The following is a 12,694-nucleotide window of genomic DNA, read 5'->3' as shown; positions in this document are numbered from 1 at the left end:
CCGTGCGCAGCAAGGCCCGGCCTCCTGCTCCCCAGCTCCAGCCCGCCAGCCTCGCCATGTGGGGCCACAGAGGGCGCCGGCTTCCTGTGGGAGTGGACTGCCCCGGCCAGCTGTGTGGGCATCGGCGACTCTGAGCAGCCCCGCCTGGACCTCGGTGTCCGACAGTCTGTGCACAGCTGGGCGAGCACGTGAAGGGTTAAGCCTTTGCCTGCAGAAGCAGGGGGCCCTTTCCTGCCCCCACCCCAGTCCTATTGTCAGTGGCTCAGGAAAAGGTGGGTCTCTGTGAGGTCAGGCCTGGCCTGGTGTGACCAGCTCCTGGTGGGGAAGTCTGGCCCCTCCCCCTCTGGAGCCTCATGGAAGCCTTCTCTGACAGCAGCGCCGCCTCTTACGGGCAGTCCACCCTGGTAGCCTCCCTCCTGCCCCCACGGACTCTCAGCAGAGGCTCTAGGGGCTTTGGGAGGAGCCTGGATTTGGATCAGGGTCGGCCTTGTGGGGTTTGGTGCGTGGCAGCCCCAGGAGGCTCAGAACACTGCCCACCTTCCCGTCTGCTCTGGGTAGGGGGAGCCCCCGGAGCTCCTTTCCCTGCTTGGGGGCTGGGGGCTGGGGGCGGCGGGGAGGCCGCAGGCCCCAGCCCTGGGCTCTGGTTTCTGGAGCCCTCACGGGGTTACCGTTTGCTGACCTGGATGGAACGTCCTCAGAGCGGCCACTTTAGCCACGCTGGAGCACTGGTCCTGTGGCGGGCGGGGCGGGGCCCTTAGAGCTTCTCACCTCCCCACAGCCCCGGGCTCCGCTGGGGGGCGGCTGGACCTCCCGCACCCAGGCCTGTGCCCGCCCTCGGGACCCAAGTTCTGCCCCGGGAGCCTGTGTGTGTGTGGAAGCTTTATTGTGTTTATTTGCTTGAAACACAGAGTGATGGGGAGGGGCAGAGCGCTCTCCCGCTCTCCCGGCTGCTGGCTCACGCCCCGAAGGCTAACAGAAGCTTGGCCTGGGCCGGCTGGAGCCAGGAACAGGAGCTGCATCCTGGTCTCCCAGGGGGTGGCCGGAGCCCCGGCCCAGACAGTCGCTGGCTGCGTCCCTGGTGCGTTAGCAGGGAGCTGGGTCAGAAGCAGAGGGGCAGGCGCCCTCCAGCGTTGGAAGCTGGCATTGCAGGCGGCACAAACCCTGCCTGGGTGCCCTGGGTGCTGCTCTGCATGGGGTGCTCGGGGCAGGGCCTGTAGCACGGACGCACAGGTCCTCAGGGGACGTCACTGGGACAGGCGGGCCCAGGGCTGTGCTGGTGCAGAGAGAGGCGTGGCCCAGCAGCCTGGCAGGTGCCGTCCTGGCTCCAGAGGCCTTTGCCATAAACGTGTCTCCTGCCGCTGGGCCCACTGGAGACTGATGCCTTTTTCAGCATTGTAAACCCTCGGGTTCGGGGTGGGAGGGAGGGCTGCTCCCTGGGGAGCCAGGGGTGCAGAGGGCCAGGCCCTGCGCCCGGGTGCAGGAGGTGCCCTCGGCTTGGTCTCACTGCCTGTCCAGGGACAGCCCAGTCACAGACTCTGGTCCTGCTGTTGGCAGAGGAGGTGGCCTGGCGCAGTCTATTCTGGGAGTGTATCCCCGCCCCACCCGCGGGCTGCCCGGAGAGGCCGCTGTCCAGGTGCTGGGCTTGGCACCTCCCGTCCTGGCCAGCCAGCTCCCAGCAACAGCCGCGATGCACGGCGTGGGGGACCGGGGGCCGTGGCCCTGGTAGGGCGTTTGGGGTGGCTCCTGCTTGGGCCAGCCTTGTGTGCAGGACCCGGGAGAGGCCGAGCGAGTCCCCCCTCCCCCGGTGGTGGTGGCAGCTGTGTTGGGTCCACAGCCCCAGTGTCCTCTGCAGGGGGCGGGGCCCCCACGCGCCGTGTGTGTGTGTGTGTGTGTGTGTGTGTGTGATGTTCCTGGTGCCGGCTGGGGCTGTGGCCATGTGGACGGCCGAGCCTCGGAGGCCCTGGGGGCCTGGGTGGTCAGGGGCTGGGCCTGGCCTTCGAGGGCTGCTGCTAACTGCCCGTCTCTCTGCAGCCTGCCTGCCCCGCATCAACGCGCTCTCGCTGGTCTACCTGCTCTTCCTGCTGCTGCTGCCCTGGCTCCCCGGGCCCTCCCGCCACAGCATCCCAGGTAAGGGAGCAGGGCGGGCGGGGCGTCCCCAGGGCAGGGGCTGTGTATCTGGGGCAGGAGGTGAGCGCCTGCCGTCACCCTTTCCCGCAGTCTTGGGTCGCTGGTTGCCGGGCCTGTTGATGGTGACAGAAGCCAGAGAGCATGCGTGAGCCCAGGGGTGTCCCCTGCCCACGGGAGGCACAGGTCCCCAAGCTCCGCCCACTGGGACTGGCCACACAGAGCGGCCCCAGGAGGCTGCAGCTGCCCCGCCTGCCCCCTGCAGAGCCAGGCCCCAGCTGTGTCCCCTCGCGGTCAGCGGCTCTCCGTCACCCCGGAGCACCCTGGACTCCGGCAGCGTCCGTACTGTGCAGGGACCGTGTCTGACGTTCCGGCGTTCTCCGAAGAAACGGGCCTGGCAGAACTGGCTGGCTGTGTCCCGCAGGGGACCGCATCCCTGAGGGCCACAGCCTGGGCCCTTCCAGGGTGGCGGTGGGGATGAGGCCGCGCCCTGAGCTCCTGAGGACATGGTGGGCAGGGGCCCTGCAGCGGGGCCGCGACCTTCTCAGGGCACGTGCGAGGCCTGCGGGCCTGGAGGCTGAAGCGAGAGCAGCAAGGCCCCCCGACCCTGGGTGGAAAACAGCCTGAGGCAGGGCTGGGGATCAGGCACGGGGGAGTGGCCCTTGGCCTCCGTCACACATCACCGCCAGCTGGCGGCCGAGGGCTCACGGCTTGTTGTTGTTTTAAGATCTATTTATATATTTGAAAGGCAGAGAGAGAGAGAGAGAGAGAGAGAGAGAGAGAGAGAGAGGTCTTCCATCTGTTGGTTCACTCCCCAGATGGCCACAACAGCTGGAGCTGCGCTGATCCAAAAGCCAGGGGCTTCCTCCGGGTCTCCCACGTGGGTGCAGGGGCCCAAGGACCTGGGCCGTCCTCCACTGCTTTCCCAGGCCACAGCAGAGAGCTGGATTGGAAGTGGAGCAGCTGGGATACGAACCGGCGCCCATAGGGGATGCCGGCACTGCCGGCGGCGGTTTTTATCCGCTATGCCACAGCGGTACCCCCCCTCCCTGGTTTTGTTTTTGTTTTTAAAAGATGTGTTTCTCTTCTTTAAAAAGATTTATTTCATTTATTTGGAAGGCAGTGTACAGAGAGACAGGGAGGTCTCCCCTCTGCTGGTTCACTCCCTAAATGGCCACAACAGCAGGGCTGGGCCAGGCCAGAGCCAGGAGCCAGGAGCTTCCTCCTGGTCTCCCACACCGGTGCAGGTTCCCAAGCACTTGGGCCATCTTCCGCTGGTTTCCCGGGCACATTAGCAGGGAGCCAGATTGGAAGTGGAGCCGCTGGGACTTGAACTGGTGCCCCTATGGGATGCCAGCACTGCAGGCAGAGCTTAGCCTGTTGTGCCACAGCTCCGGCCCCTACAGGCGTGCTTTTCGTAGGGAGCAACAGAGGCCTTCCATTGCTGGGTCACTCCCCAAATGGCTGCGTGGCCAGGGCTCGTCCAGGCCAAAGCCAGGAGCCCCGAGCTCCGTCCGGGTCTCTCCCTTGGGTGACGGGGCCTGAGCGCTCGGCCATGGTGCGCTGCTTCCCCAGGTGTGGCCGCAGGGAATGGCTGGGACTGGTGATGTGAGACGGCTGTGAGGCCACGGGCGGTGCTGCTGCGCCACGGCGCCGGCCACTCCGTGTTCTGAGGTGACGCGGTTGGCGGCCCTAATTCCACCGTGCCTCTGCTCCCGTGTGTGCGGAGACCAGGCCGTGAGTGTCTGTCCCTAGCCCTGGGGGTCCCCACGCCTGCAGGGCCCAGGTGCTTGGAGCAGGGAAAGGCGGGGGCGGGGCTGCCAGCACCCTCCCCCACACAGCTCCACCCTGGGAGGGGCCGCTGGGCAAGGCCACCCGTGCTCCCGGCTCGCCGTCTCCCTGCAGCTGGTGCTGTCCGTTCCCAGGCCTGGGAAGAGCCGCTTGTTCCATAAACATTTCACGCCCTGGGTGCGATTGGAAACGCAGGGGGAGCCCAGGCTCCTGGCCAGGCAGGGAGGGGTGGGGTGGGGAGAGCTGGACAGCAGCGAGACCACCGGGGAGGCTTCCCTGCCCGGCCCTCCGTCTGTGTGTCCATCCATCTGGTGGCCTCGGGGCTGGTTGGGGACAGGGATGCCGCCTGGTTTCCAGGCAGGAGAGAAAAGCATGGCGCCTGGCTGCCCGGTGCCCTCGTGGGCTCCCGGCTGCTGCCGGCCTTGGCACGGCCCCCGTGGAAGGTCTGACGCCGCCCAGGCCCCACGGGCACTGCCCGGGCCTGACCCCTGGCGTGGGTGGCAGCCTGCCCGGGGGAAGGGGGGCCTGGGGTTTGGGCACAGCCCGGGGCCAGGGCGAGGCTGTCACCGAAGCCTTGACAGGCTGCTTGTCGGTCAAGGACGCGTGAAGCCCCTCCCAGGAGACAGACCCTTCCCCGCCCCCACCCCAGCCTCCGCAGCGCCCCAGAAGCCTCCAGGACTGGTTTGTGCCTGAGTGGCTCAGGTGCTGGTGTGAGCAGCCTGGGGGGAGGATGGGGTGAGGCCCCGGCAGTCGGGGGTCCGGGCCTGTGAGTGACTCCAGGGCACAGGTGTGGTACAAAAGAGGGGGTGGCTGCCCTGCCCCCCGCGTCTGTCTAGGGTCGTGCTGAGGATCCTGCCTCTCAGCCTCTCCCCACGGCTCAGGCTCTGGGCTTGTGCCCTGCCCGCCCCACCACCTGGGTCTTCCTTGGTGCGCACCTGGGGCAGCCCCTCCCCCCATGGGTGGGGCCGCAGGGTGGGGCCCAGGGACAGCTCCTCAGCCCCAGGCCCTGGTGGGCGGGAACAGGAAGGGGAGGGTCGTGGGAATGAAGCCGGCAGGGAGGGTGACCTTCCGGGCTGGGTTCTTCCCGGCCAGCAGGGCAGCAGGTGGAAGGTGGGAGGGGGTGGGCAGAGCCCCGGGGCCTGGTGGGCAGCCACTGTGTGGGGGCTCCCAGCTCCAGGTCAGGGACCCTCTGTGTAAACTGACCCCTCCCTGCCGCTGGCAGGGTCCACACTTCCCCACTACTTCCTGTTTCCTGTGGCAGTCCCTGCCTTAGCCAGGGACAGCTGTGCAAAGGCCCTGGGGCAGAAGGAGGGGCAGTGGGCTTCCCCCCGGGTCAGACCTGCAGCTCCTGCAGCTGAGGGTGGGGCTGTGTGGCAGAGCAGGGCCCTACTTGGGGACTGTGGAGTGGACGGCACTGGGCGGAGCCTGTGTCTGAGCCAGGAGCCCCCTCCCGGACGGCCCCCTGGGTGGGAGGGTCTGCACTGCGGGGTAGGACCTTGATGAGCAGCCGGGGTGGGGGCCGCCTGTCCCCACTGACTCCCCTGCTGGCGAGCAGATGGCCCCCCCAGACCATGGCCCGGGAACTTGCCTGCAGCTGCAGGAGCCCACGCCCCTTGCTTAGAGCAGAGGCTGTGGTGGGGCTCCAAGCAGGTGCCCGGGCTTCGGCGCTCGGTGTATGAAGAGTGCGGACGCCGACAGGAGTGACCGGCGGCCAGCCCGGGAGGGTTCCGGGCGGCAGAAGCGCCTCTGTGGTGGGCAAGCCGCCCCCTGAGCCCCACCTTCCCCGTCTGCGGGAAGCAAGGTGAGGCCACCTGTGGGTTTGCAGACCCTCCCACCTCAGGGCCGTCTGGGAGGGGCCCTGGCTCAGACACAGGCTCCGCCCAGTGCCATCCGCTCCCCTATCCCCAGGTAGGGCCCCGCTCCGCCACACAGCCCCACCCTCGGCTGTAGGAGCTGCAGGGTCTGGCCCAGGAGGAAGCCCACTGTCCCTCCTGCCCCAGGGCCTTTGCACGGCTGTCTGATCCCCCCTGACCGCCCTCCTCCACCACAGAGCACCTGCTCCCAGCCAGAGCTCCCCCACTTTGCCCTCCCTGCCCATCCACGTGGTGGCCGGGCAGCTGCCGTTCCCCTGGGCTCGCGGCCTCCCACATGGACAGGCAGGGCAGGTGCCCTGTGCCACGTGAGCCTCTCGTGGCCCTGTGATGGCGGTCAGGCCCCCAGGGGAAAGGCGGGGTCGTCCGGCACCCCATCTGCTGATCTGGTAGTGCCAGAGGCCGTGCCTCGGCGCCACCTCCCCTCCCCCAGGCTCCGCACCTGCCCGATCCTGACTGCGGAAGCGAGCCCTGGGTCGGAGCTGGCCCTGCGGTCCGGCCGACCTGCCGTCCGCCATGCGCAGCCCTCGCTCTGCCGCCCGCGCCTCTTCCCGGGCACAGAGCACCGAGCACCTGGGCTCCCAGCCTGGGGCCTTCCCAGCAGGGCAGGGAGAGCAGAGGCCGACGCCGCGGGCCTGGTCCGCCCTCTGGCTGTGTGGACTGTGGTGCAGGCTGCTGTCCACCCCAGAGTGAGCGAGGCGGAGGAAGACAGGGGCGTGGTGGCGCGGAGACGCCCAGCCCCAGGCCGTGGCAGCCAGGCTGGAGGCCTCTGGTCTGTCCCTTGCCTCCCAAGCCGGGGTCGTGTGCGCAGGCCTCAGGCCTCTGGCTCTAATTCTTTTTTTTTTTTTTTTTTTGACAGGCAGAGTGGACAGTGAGAGAGAGAGACAAAGGTCTTCCTTTGCCGTTGGTTCACCCTCCAATGGCCACCGCGGTAGGCATGCTGCGGCCGGCGCACCGCACTGATCCGAAGCCAGGAGCCAGGTGCTTCTCCTGGTCTCCCATGGGGTGCAGGGCCCAAGCACTTGGGCCATCCTCCACTGCCCTCCCGGGCCATAGCAGAGAGCTGGCCTGGAAGAGGGGCAACTGGGACAGAATCCGGCGCCCTGACCGGGACTAGAACCCGGTGTGCCGGTGCCGCAGGTGGAGGGTTAGCCTAGTGAGCCGCGGCGCCGGCCTCTGGCTCTAATTGTTGTTTCTATTAATTGAAGAGTCAGAGTCGCTGTGGCGCAGTGGGCTAAGCCTCCACCTGCAGTGCCGGCATCCCACACAGGCACCGGTTCTAGTCCCGGCTGCTCCTCTTCCTATCCAGCTCCCTGCTGTGGCCTGGGATAGCACTAGAGGATGGCCCAGGTCCTTGGGCCCTGCACCCACATGGGAGACCCAGAAGAAGCTCCAGGCCTCGGATCGGCCCAGGTCTGGCCATTGTGGCCATTTTGGGAGTGAACCAGCGGATGGGAGACCTCTCTCTCCCTTTTCAAATAAGTAAGTAAATCTTAAAAAATAAGAGGCTGGCGCTGCGGCTCACTAGGCTAATCCTCCGCCTGCGGTGCTGGCACCCCGGGTTCTAGTCCCAGTTGGGGCGCTGGATTCTGTCCCTGTTGCCCCTCTTCCAGTCTAGCTCTCTGCTATGGCCCGGGAAGGCAGTGGAGGATGGCCCAAGTGCTTGGGCCCTGCACCCCATGGGAGACCAGGATGAAGGACCTGGCTCCTGGCTTTGGAATCGCACAACGCTGGCCGTAGTGGCCATTTGGGGGGTGAACCAACAGAAGGAAGACCTTTCTCCCTGTCTCTCTCTCTCACTGTCTAACTCTGCCTGTCAAAAATAAATAAATAAACGCGCTCCGTCAGCAGTTCACTCCCCAGACGCTCACGGCAGCCCGGGCTGGGCCAGGCCAGAGCTGGGAGCGGGAATGCACCGTGGGTCTCTGGCCGGGCCGAGCCTTGGAGCCATGGCTGCTGCCTCCCAGGTGCACACCAGCAGGAGCAGGGCTGGGCCTGGAGCCCAGGGAGTCTGACATGGGTGAGCGTGGTGAGCGTGTGCAGGGAGGAGCGCCTGGGTCGTCCCAGCCAGAGCCCGGGTGCCTCCTGCCGCCGTGGGCCCGTGGGTGTGCAGTGCTGCAGGTGGCGGCCGCCGGCTTGGCTGTGGCTGTGCGGTCAGAGGCTGCGGGATGCGCGCTGTGCACGGCGCTCACAGCCAGCGGGTCGCCCTCCTGCTGCCTTGGCCCCTGGACTTCTGGACTGCGGGACAGACGGCCAGCGCCTGTGGCCCAGCAGAGGGGCGGGGACCCCGGGCGACCAGCCCTGCCTCACTGTCCCTGATGCCCCAAGAGGTCAGAGGTTAGCGCCTGGAGGCCCCCCTCCCCCAAGGGAGTGAGCCAGAGAAGCTGTTCTGGGTCCGACCCTGGGGCCCCTCACCTGTCGCAGAACCCTGGGCTGGGCAAACTCCTTGGTTCCAACAGGCCCCAGAGCGGGCGAGGGGGAAAGTGGTTTGCGTAACGCCAGCGGGCTTGGGGGATGGTGTCCTGAGCCGAACCCAGAGCCGGGGTCTCACGGTGTTCACAGGCCGGTCAGCGTCACACCCTCACCTTACGGCACTGGCGGGCTGAGACAGCGGCCCGCGTGACTCAGAGCCACACTGCCACTGGTCGGTGGGGCCGGTGTGTAAGCGATGCCTGGGGCAGGTGTGTAGGGCAGATTGCTGCCTGGAGCTACAGGCAGAGCTTAGGATGTGTCCCCTCCTGGACCGGATCGCTGGGAGCGGCAACCTTGCAAGGCTGCCGCGGGGTCTCTGGCCGGGGCCTGCCTTCCTCCACAGAGCCCCTGGGCCGAGTGGGCTGGGACTACCACGGCCAGGTGGGGCGGGTGACGTGGAGGACCGGGTCTCCAGATCCTTGCCCTGAAGGGCAGCCCTCGGCTGGACACCCAGACGCACTCGGAGCGAGCGGGACACGGATTGCCGTGCGGGTGCGAAGCCCGTGTGCCCCGCGAGGTCTCGGTGCCGGTGACACGTGTGCGCTCTGCCCCCCTGATCACAGAGGGGCGCCCTGGTTCCATCCCCACTCCCCCACTGAGAGATGGGCAGAGCTGTGCCCGGTGGGCACGCGGCAGGCTCCTGCGATGCTGCCATTGGTTTCCATGGCGACTTAGGCCCATACACCCCCCCCCCCCTGCTGGGCGGGGCTAGGGCCTCGTTCCCTCCCTGCCTCCCTTCCCCTGGGGGTGTCTCGCCCAGCCCCCGCTGTGTGGCCCCCGGCTGGGGCGGGAGGAGTTAGCATAGCCCTGGGACAGCAGGCGTCCACCTGCCTCGTTCTGGTCACTGTAGGATGTGGACGCTGGCCGGGGCTCCAGGCTGTGGGACCAGCCGGCTGGCCGACGGGAGCCCTGCGGTGTCCTGGCTGAGTGCACGGCTCGGGCCACACCGACGTGTCCTGGCCGGCGGGTGTCGGCCCGGCCCGCCTCACCCCCGCCCGTGTGCCCACAGGTCACACTGGCCGCCTCCTGCGGGCCCTGCTGTGCCTCAGCCTGCTGTTCCTGCTGGCCCACCTCGCCCTCCAGATATGCCTGCACACCGTACCCGGCCTGGACGAGCTGCTGCCGCACGGCTGTGAGTGGGGGCGGGCGGGGGCTCCCCGAGCGCTCCGGAGCTGAGTGGGAGTGGGGGGAGCCTGGGCTGCAGGGGCCTCGGGTCCCCTCGGGGATGTCTCCCCCGGCTTCCTGCCTCCCGCGTTCGCCCCACGTGGGCCCTCTGGGTGCTGACCACAGTGTGTGTGTGGCCCGGATGACCCTGGCCTTGGCCCCAGTGCTTGGCCTGTGGGCTGGGGGCGTCCCCTGCCCACTCCCCTGCCCACCTTCTGCCCCTGGACGGTCAGCCCCTCCCACTTTGTCCTCCCCTCCTGGCCGGCGCAAGGGCCTGTGTCCACCCCTACGTCCTGAGGAACTGAGCCCCTGAGGGCCCCAGTCCTGTGCGGCTCAGGCGGGGAGCAGCCCCGAGAGCCCCGCCCTGGCCCTGCACGGCTGGCCGGCGCCCCTGTGGGTGCAGGTGAGGTGGGCCGCTCGGTGCCCGCCTGACCTGGGTCCCTGGGCTCTGTCTGCAGGCAGCCCCTGGGAGACCCTGTCTCAGCACGTGGGGGTCACGAGGTAAGAGCCTCCCGTGGGGATCCCCTGGGTCCTGGGGGCTCGTTCCCGCCTGACACCGTCTCTCCTGGCCCTGCCCCCTCAGACTGGACCTGAAGGACATCCCGAACACCGTCCGGCTGGTAGCCCCTGACCTGGGCATCCTGGTGGTCGCCTCCGTGTGCCTGGGCCTCTGTAGCCGCCTCACCCGCAAAGCCCGGCAGAGCCAGCGCAGCCGGGAGCCGGTGAGGCCCGGGGCGGGGGCGCGAGGCCCTCCCCTCCGCGTGATCCGACCGCAGTCCCCTCCCTCCAGGGCGCCCTGATGGTGGACCCCAGACCCACGCACAGCGGGGGCCAGGATGCTGGGGGTGGGTCTCCGTGGGTAGTGCCTGTCAGGCATCGTCTGAAGGGTGACCCTTGGGGGTGTGGGCCACCGGCCACCCCTTCCGGACAGCGCCTGAGCATCAGGCCCCGCGATGCATCTGGGCGGCTCTGGGCCCTCCTAGCCCTGCACCCGGGCTGAGGTCACGACCTGGGTCCCTGGTCACGAGCCCAGCCTGGCCTCGGCCAGGACAGATGGCCCGGTGGCCGGCGTGAGAACTCCCTGCCAGGGACGTGACCCCGCCCGCCTCACCCCTGCCCCTCTGTCAAACAGCTGGCACTTGCCTGGCGCTTGGGCCTCCCGGAGGCCACCCTGCAGCTTGGCTGCCGCTGACCTGGCTTGCTGTCCTCAGAGGCGTCGCCTGTAGCCGGTCCTCAGAGGGCCCCCTGCCCCACGAGGATGTGTTGGCCACGGCCTACTGGTGTGGCTCCCCTGCCAGAACCCCACTTGGTCCTGGTGCCCTGCACCCCCCGAGAGCCTGGTCTGTGGGTGACTCTAGCCAGGCCCCCTGTGTCACTGAGCCCTGGTCGGGGTCCTCAGTGGGCAGCGTCTGGAAGGGGTTCAGAGGGGCAGGGGGCGCTTGGCTCGCCTGGGCAGCGGCAGGACGCAGTTCCAAAGCCGGAGCGTGGACCCCTGTGCTGCTGCAGGTGTGCGTGTGCGTGGGATGCCGGTCCGCACAGGTCCCAGCTCACGCCAGTCACGCAGGGACGTGGGGTGGGGTCTGTGGTCGGCCTGGCCTCCGGTGGCCTCGGGGTGCCCCGTGCTCTTCCCACGCCCAGAAGAGCTTGTTTGTTGCCATCTCGGCTGATTTCCCAGGGTCTCCCAGGGCCGGAGCCAGGCTGTGGGCGGGGTGAGCTCAGGCCTGGCCGTCACAGTTGCCCTCCAATCCCCACCCTCTGCCCCAGCTGGCGCCTCTCACCTCCTGGCCAGCAGGGCCATTCTGGGCGTTAGGAAGGTCCCTGAGCCCGAGTGACGCGCCTCGTTTCCCACCCAGCCATGCCTGTGCCCTCGGGACGCCGCGCTGGTCTCCTGCTGGCTGCTGGAAGGCACCTCCTGGGTGCCTGGTCTCGTCCCGCCTCCTCGGCAGCAGACTCGGGTCGAGCAGCCCGCTGGATCGCACCCGGCGTCTCGGGGGGCTGTGGGAACCAGCTTGTCTGGCTCAGAGCCTGGGCACCGGGGCCACCGCGGCTCCTCTGACAGGCACAGGCCCGGCTGGCCAGAGCTGGAAGAGCACAGGCTGTCCCTCATCCTGCCAGCTGTTGGTCTCTGCCCCCTGGGGGCTGGGGAGGCCAGAGGGCAGCTGGAGACCCCGAGGCCTTGCTTCGTGTGACCGTGGCCAACCCGAGGGGCCAAGTTAGTGAGTTTGAAGGAGCTGTGGGTGCGCACGGGAGGCACGCGTGTGTGTTGTACACGTGGTCATGTGTGTGCACCGTGTGGGTGCACGCACCTGTGTGTGTTGTACATTAGGTGCGTGCGTGGGTGTGTACCATGTGTGGCCTGCGTGTGGGTGCCATGCATGTGCACGCATGCATCTATGTGCGTGTGTTGTAGCGCACACGCCTATGCCCGTGCTGTCTTCCTTCTTCCTTCCCAAAATCCCTCCTGGAGCCAGGCTGCACCGCGCAGTGGCTTCAGACTCCCTGGGGCCTGCGCCGGCCTCTGGTCCTCACGGTGCAGGTGGGGAGGTAGAGGAGACTTGGGGTGTTTGGAACCCGCTGTGGGCAGCGCGGCAGGACTGGGGAGGGAGGCAGGCGGCGGTGGCCGCGGGACGGTGTGGCGCCGAGGGGACAGTGAGGACTATGGGGGTGCTGTGGGGACAGTGGGGCACTGTGGGGATGGTGGGGCGCCGTGGGGACAGTGGGGCACTGTGGGGACAGTGAGGACGGTGGGGCACCGTGGGGACAGTGAGGACGATGGGGGCGCTGTGGGGACAGTGGGGCACCGTGGGGACGGTGGGGCGCCGTGGGGACAGTGGGGCACTGTGGGGACAGTGAGGACGGTGGGGCACCGTGGGGACAGTGAGGACGATGGGGGCGCCGTGGGGACAGTGGGGCACTGTGGGGACAGTGGGGCACTGTGGGGACAGTGAGGACGGTGGGGCACCGTGGGGACAGTGAGGACGATGGGGGCGCCGTGGGGACGGTGGGGCACCGTGGGGACAGTGGGGCGCCGTGGGGACAGTGGGGCACTGTGGGGACAGTGAGGACGGTGGGGCACCGTGGGGACAGTGAGGACGATGGGGGCGCCGTGGGGACAGTGGGGCGCCGTGGGGACAGTGGGGCACCGTGGGGACGGTGGGGCGCCGTGGGGACAGTGGGGCACTGTGGGGACAGTGAGGACGGTGGGGCGCTGTGGGGACAGTGGGGCACTGTGGGGACAGTGAGGACGATGGGGGCGCCGTGGGGACAGTGGG

The 12,694-nt window shown here is 68.4% G+C and overlaps 1 protein-coding gene across 2 annotated transcripts in view; it reads left to right on the top strand.

Annotated features, from left to right (window-relative positions):
* The window catches only part of PIEZO1 (piezo type mechanosensitive ion channel component 1 (Er blood group)), a 46,558-nt gene that overhangs the window by 18,211 nt on the left and 15,653 nt on the right, over positions 1-12,694 (top strand). For both annotated transcript variants that reach the window (XM_062177266.1, XM_062177265.1), the window contains exons 2-5: positions 2,032-2,127; positions 9,268-9,390; positions 9,881-9,923; positions 10,006-10,144. In XM_062177266.1, coding sequence (XP_062033250.1) covers positions 2,032-2,127; positions 9,268-9,390; positions 9,881-9,923; positions 10,006-10,144 — 401 coding nt within the window. The remainder of the gene's footprint in view (positions 1-2,031; positions 2,128-9,267; positions 9,391-9,880; positions 9,924-10,005; positions 10,145-12,694) is intronic.

The sequence above is a fragment of the Lepus europaeus genome, chromosome 19 (assembly GCF_033115175.1).
Source record: "Lepus europaeus isolate LE1 chromosome 19, mLepTim1.pri, whole genome shotgun sequence".
Lineage (NCBI taxonomy): Eukaryota > Metazoa > Chordata > Mammalia > Lagomorpha > Leporidae > Lepus > Lepus europaeus.
Note: the sequence above shows the minus strand (reverse complement) of the source record. Positions and strands in the feature narration are given on the sequence as shown.